This window comes from Crassostrea angulata, chromosome 9, assembly GCF_025612915.1.
Source record: "Crassostrea angulata isolate pt1a10 chromosome 9, ASM2561291v2, whole genome shotgun sequence".
In the NCBI taxonomy this organism is placed as follows: Eukaryota; Metazoa; Mollusca; class Bivalvia; order Ostreida; family Ostreidae; genus Magallana; species Magallana angulata.
The window spans coordinates 37127936-37134119 of NC_069119.1; the positions used below are offsets into that span (position 1 = coordinate 37127936).

The window sequence follows — 6184 nt, forward strand, 5'->3', positions numbered from 1 at the left end:
TTAAAATAAAAATTTTAATCAACCATACATTCATAACTCATTAAAAAACTCTGTCATTTAAGAGGATTGATATTGTCTGTGAGGCTTGTTGTATATAAGTGTCATAATGATGATCTCAACTTGATCTACATCAGTAACCTCATCAGGGTTATAAAATAAAACGGACTGCAGGCAGATAAATGGACAGACATACAAACACTGATAGACGGAAAGGATGATTTGATATACTATGCAATCATAAAATTAAACATAATTATAAACATAAGACATATATTTTAAAAACCAGTTTCTCCACATGAACAGTAAACAGTATATAGCCATTACAAACTTCATTTTCGCACTTGGTCAGTAAATACAACTTTTGATATCTATCAATTGTATTTCTTATAGCATATGCATTTTCATAATACAAATGTATATGTTCTTTTACAATAATAATTCTAAATTGTTCGCATTATATGTCCAAGTTATTCATGACTTTTGGAGTTTCAGAAATGGTTTTCAAATCCAAGTAAATGTAATAAATCATAAATAGTAGATTATCACTGGTTTGGTCCTGTTTCATATTTCAGGATATGTTGTGTTGCTTATTAATTGTCTTAATATTATATCATAAATGTTCAAATAAATATTGTCATCCTTAAATTACCAAATAAATGATCAAGGTCATCAATCGGGAAATGCTTTACCAGGATGAACATAAGAGAAACAATAATCTGATTATCAACTCTTCTCTTCATCACTCATGATTTCAGTTCTTTACATTAGTCTTACATTTTTCCGCATTGTGTCTTGTATTAGGAATGACCTCGTTAACACATACCAGTGATGTTCTCATCTCTTGGAGGTTTGGAAAGCCTGTATTAAAAATATGTGAACCTGACAAAAACAAGTTCATTGCGCAACAGGGACTGCCGTCTGGCGATGAGCTGTCGTATTTCCACAGCGTAGTTAAAATTTGGTATATACATGTAAACTGTTTCTATTAAATTGTGTCTTTATAGTCTAGGTGTTAGCTATTACAAAGAGCAGTTTGTTAAAACTTCTTACGACGGTCCATAGCATATGTCTTTAATAGTTTATTTATTTCTATTTACTGTCCCAGTCAATAATCAGTGTCTCTAATGGTATAGAATTACACGTTACCATTCCCTTTCCTATTTTTAGGAATTAACACCACAACAAGGAGAAGGCGGGAATTTGACGTGCCCGAGAGGACAAATGCGTGTTTGGCATTCCACTAACAAATCTTCCTGCTTCATATCACGTGAGATGAATGACGGTCCTTTTATGCTCACTACTGAGTATTTTTTCAGTATTATAATATATTGGCGCCAAGTACTCTACATTTTCAATGACTACTTTTATAATATGTACGTGATGTGTCTTCGAACTTTTGATTTAGCAGCAATTTCCATTTTACCCAAAAGCTTAAATACCCAACGGTATTATTAATTTTTATTGAATCTAAATTTTCTACTTGTTTCTGTATCAAACATTGGTCTATAATGGCTTACAGGTATATAAGTCTTGTCAAGTCAGATTAGACGTTATATGGTTTTAAAAAAATAATCAAAAGTCATTAGTTATGCTAACTTGATCCACCATGTCCATTTCTGCACTGAAGGAGGCAGCAAGGTCTTATACTTTACATGTCTTCATTATAAAACATGTTCAATAGACATTTTGTGGTCATTCCAATTAACTGCTATTTATGATATTTTATTAAGCTATGCGCCGTAGATACCATTCATATGTTGAGATGCCCATTGTGGCTACAAAAACGGTCACCAGCTTTATTGATCATTTATTTAGAAATTTTAAAATAATTCGATTTGCAAGCCATTTTTGAGATACAATTGTAGTGTATCACCGCTACGTAAATGAATGACTGTATTCTAGCTTATTTTCACCTCGTGTAATGTTTGCAAAATGGTTTGCCCCGTCCTGAATGATAAAATAAAATCATGCAATTTCAATTCATTCGGTCTTGTATTTGCTCGATGACGAGGACGAAAGAGGCGAAAATAAAACGTTGGCAAGTATCTCCCTGTATGCAATAATAACATTGCAATCTCATAAATTAAACGAATATCAACAGGATGTGTTGAGGCGACACCCCCACCATACATCGGATACAGTGCCAATATATCAGTTGATGTATCATCTTACACTGGAAATAACACACCGGGTAACGTTGGGGAGAGTAGAAACTTCACATGTCCTCAAGGAACAGTTGCATTGGGCAAGGAGATTATAACGTGTCTGGCTAACGGACAGTGGGAAACGCCGAGATGCCAAGGTATATATCTAGATTTGTTTGGTTTTTTTGTTAGGAAGGGGGTGAAAAGAGGAACTTAAATACGCGTAAGTTCATTTATTTAGTACTTACATCCCATGTGTGAATATATATATATATATATATATATATATATATATATATATATATATATATATATATATATATATATATTCTATTAAGATATTATGATACTTAAAGTAGTTCGTGATTTTGCACGAATATGTCGTTGCAGTATGTATTGAGTCGACCGATCCTATAGGAGAAAATTACTGGGGGAGCAAAAACGTGACGTATACCGGCAAAACGTGTCAGCGTTGGGACTCACAGACACCGCATAGTCATTCCTACCCAAACAATTCGGTATGTCCAACATGATGGTTATAAACACTACATAAAAGGAAGAAATCCCAATGTACTGTTCAAAGATTTTTTTAGCTTTCTTATGGTTTTATGAATGAATGGTTCATTGCAACCAAGATTTGTTATTACATTAACATCAGAAAGTTTTGAAATATATGAAATGGGGAAAATACATAATATTCCTGTCAACCTAGACTTATCAATGGCAATTAAGGAGGCTGGAAGGCCAACAAATTATCAATAAGATCATCATCAATTATTTCGTTTTAATACTTTTAGTCATAAACTGTCATTTATAGCTTTCCAAATAATTTAGCTTTAAAATGTGGATGTTTCTTTGTATCTTACTTTAGGTCTAAATTATAAGATTGAAATAGTCTAAAAGGGCCACGTTCGTACAAGCACAGTATTCCTTTTTTTCAATCATTTACCGGTCCGCTGTTTCAGATATTTAAGACTGTTTTTCTAGTAGCAATTGGGTGCTGTTCTATAGTTATGCATTTAAAGAAAATAACGGCGTAGTTTTAAAAAAAATTACCGAGATATGAACTAGCTATAGGTTGTGTACCAACCAAATCTATATCACGGTAGGATTTTTAAAATCGCTGTTAAATACTAATATAAACGTTTGAAATATGTAAATTGTTAGAACTATTAGAATAACCGTGTATTTATGTTTAAAATAAAGCAACCGTCAAACGACCAGGGCGTGCGATGATCATTATGATGTAAAAAGTATGACCATTTGACCCGTAAAACGTTCACACAGAAATGGACGTTTCTGATTTTCTCCATAAGTTCACAGACATAATTTCATATTGTGCATGAACACAAGAGTATATTGTTATCCATTTGTACGTCAGTATTAATATGATATTATACTTCTAAAATCTTTTACCGATCACTATATTATTTTTACTTAATGAGTTACAGTTTGAAACAGAAATGTGAAAAGAGTTAGATGTAACGATGAAACAATAATATCAATGGTTGCTTGTTTCAATTTGCAACTGAGCAATATCTCTCTGTGCTATTAAAAAAAATTTGGAGTATAGCAGAACTAAATTGATATTATTTGAAATCGGTTTATCAAATGTTTGATAAACCAAGCTATAATCATTCTGAAAATGCTTATTGTTTCCCCCCTAGATTTTTGCCTTGAGGTATGAAAAGTTAATTCATCGCTTAATAAGTTCATATACATACACATATCTTTTTTAAAAGTGCCGACGTCAGTTAAATCACAATTGACCTGTTTCTTTAATTTATTTCAATTTTTTCTCTAGGAGAATTACTGTAGAAATCCGAGCAATCATAACGGGACCTGGTGCTACACGACGGACCCGGACAGTCGGTGGGAGGACTGTGACGTCCCCAAGTGTTGATTCAGCACAAAATGACAAAAATGCGTACTTTAAAATATGTACCTTTGTTTTGGCATCACATAGGCCTTGGCTATTGATTTACATTAGGACGTCCTTTTTAAGTTTGATTTATTAATTTCAATACATTTTATAGTTATTTCTGACTATCAAATTAAAAATGTATTGTGTCTTTATTCGCATTATCCGGTATTTATATTAAGGACTAGATCTAGAGACAATAAGCCAACGTCTCCTTATTTTTCAAAACAAGATAGAAAGGGTATACTTTGTACCTGTTTTCGTGTTTTGTGTTGTTTGAAGTTTTTTTTCTCTCAGAATTTGAATCATATAATTACACTGTTACTCTTAAAAAACAACCTATAAAAAGACGCACATTTGTGTCGGGGCAATTGCTCTTAAATATACTCTATCGTACATACAGGAATATACTGTTAATAAAACTAATGGTTATCATACTGTGTTGTGTGGAAAAGGAAAGACTATCAGTAAAACGATGCTGTTATTTTTACAATATCGGAAAAACAAGGGAAGACAGTCAAACGGTGTTGTTATATGAACTGCATCGTACGAAGAAAGGGAAAACTAAAACTATGTTGTTCTATAAGGCTTTCAGTAAAACTGTTACATTATATTTGCTGCTGTTATATGTACTATATCGTAGAGACAGGGGAATACAATCACTAAAACCATGCTGTTATTATTTACTTAATCGTGCGGACAAGAAAATTCTCTTGGTAAATCTATGCTGTAATATTTATTGCATCGTGCGGTCAAGCGTAGTCTGAATGTTACAAAAAGTATGCATTGCAAAAATAATCCACCAAAGAAAAGAAGAAAACAAACATTATTATGGATGATTTAATTCATAATGAAGGCACTGACAAGTGCTTGTTGAATTGAAATAAAGTCATTTTTCAAAACATTTTTACAAACTGTTTTATCATGAAATCTATCATATAAAACAATTAACTTTGGAAACTAAATGCAAAGAAAAAAAACTTCTTTAAACTAACAACCAACAGAACACTGAGGCACTCAAGAGTACTTACTTAATAGATCTTTCGTAGAATTGTTTGCCAAGGACACTTGGTAAGAAGAAACCACAGTTTCGGGATGGGAAATGAAGAAGATTTCGGGAGTTTTGTTTACGATCGAATTGAATATAAAACAGCGTCATACATTGACGGATTTATTAAACCTTCAAATGAAAACAAAGAAAATGATAAAACACAAAATTATTTATAATGATTAACAGGGAACGTCCACAGATATTTGAAATATAACAAAGAATCTAAAAATAAATTCGAAAAATATAGTCAAAGATTTGCGTTTATCAATAAATTTGAAACCAAAAACATTCAAAATAAACATCAAATATTACTAAGAATTCGTTCTACAAAAATAGTCAACAAATACAGCTGAAATAAAATATTTACGATTCAAACAAATCACGCCTGCATGCTAACAAACATCAATTCTTAATAAATGTACCAACTACAGCTGAACATGATCCAAAAAAGAAACAACATTTGTTTGTGCTTTGTTTTATACTTAAATGGGCATGGTCACTATTTTCGTCAAATTTATTTTTCCTATTTCTATTGTTCATGGAAGTAATGCATTTCTAATGATTAACCAAAATTGGTGTGTCATTCGTAGATTTATAAGTACAAGTACGTATTTATAAGCACTGCACACACTTTTTGTAATGTAAACAAAGTTCTGTTTATATTTGTTCAATATACCAGTAATATACCATATACCAGTTCTTTTACAAGCTGATTTATTCTGTCTGCGTATTCGTTTCAAACAAAAATAAACGGTTACTAGCGTTTGTTATAATTTATTCATTTAAGGTCTAAACCCGGAAGTTTTTTTTAACAACCAAAATGTAAAGAAAACCATGACGTTAGCTTTGCTAACAAAAAGAATTGTGAGCTTTGTATCTCATTTATAACTAAACGACTGGCACTCAAAATGTTGGTTGACTAATAAGAAAGCCTTACTGATTAATCATTATATTATTAACATTAAAAATGAAAATAAATTTTGAAAGAAAAAATGATCATGTCCCTGTAAAGTATGCCATACATTTCGATTTTATCTTATTTATATTTATTACCGTAACTTATATTAG

The 6184-nt window shown here is 31.6% G+C and overlaps 1 protein-coding gene across 1 annotated transcript; it reads left to right on the plus strand.

Annotated features, from left to right (window-relative positions):
- The first annotated feature begins 1172 nt into the window (after window positions 1-1172).
- On the plus strand, window positions 1173-4736 carry LOC128162559 (plasminogen-like). Its single transcript, XM_052825798.1, has 4 exons — window positions 1173-1267; window positions 2102-2302; window positions 2535-2662; window positions 3949-4736. The coding sequence occupies exons 1-4, from the start codon at window positions 1222-1224 to the stop codon at window positions 4045-4047; spliced, it is 474 nt and encodes a 157-aa protein (XP_052681758.1). The 5' UTR covers window positions 1173-1221; the 3' UTR covers window positions 4048-4736.
- Window positions 4737-6184: the final 1448 nt, after the last annotated feature.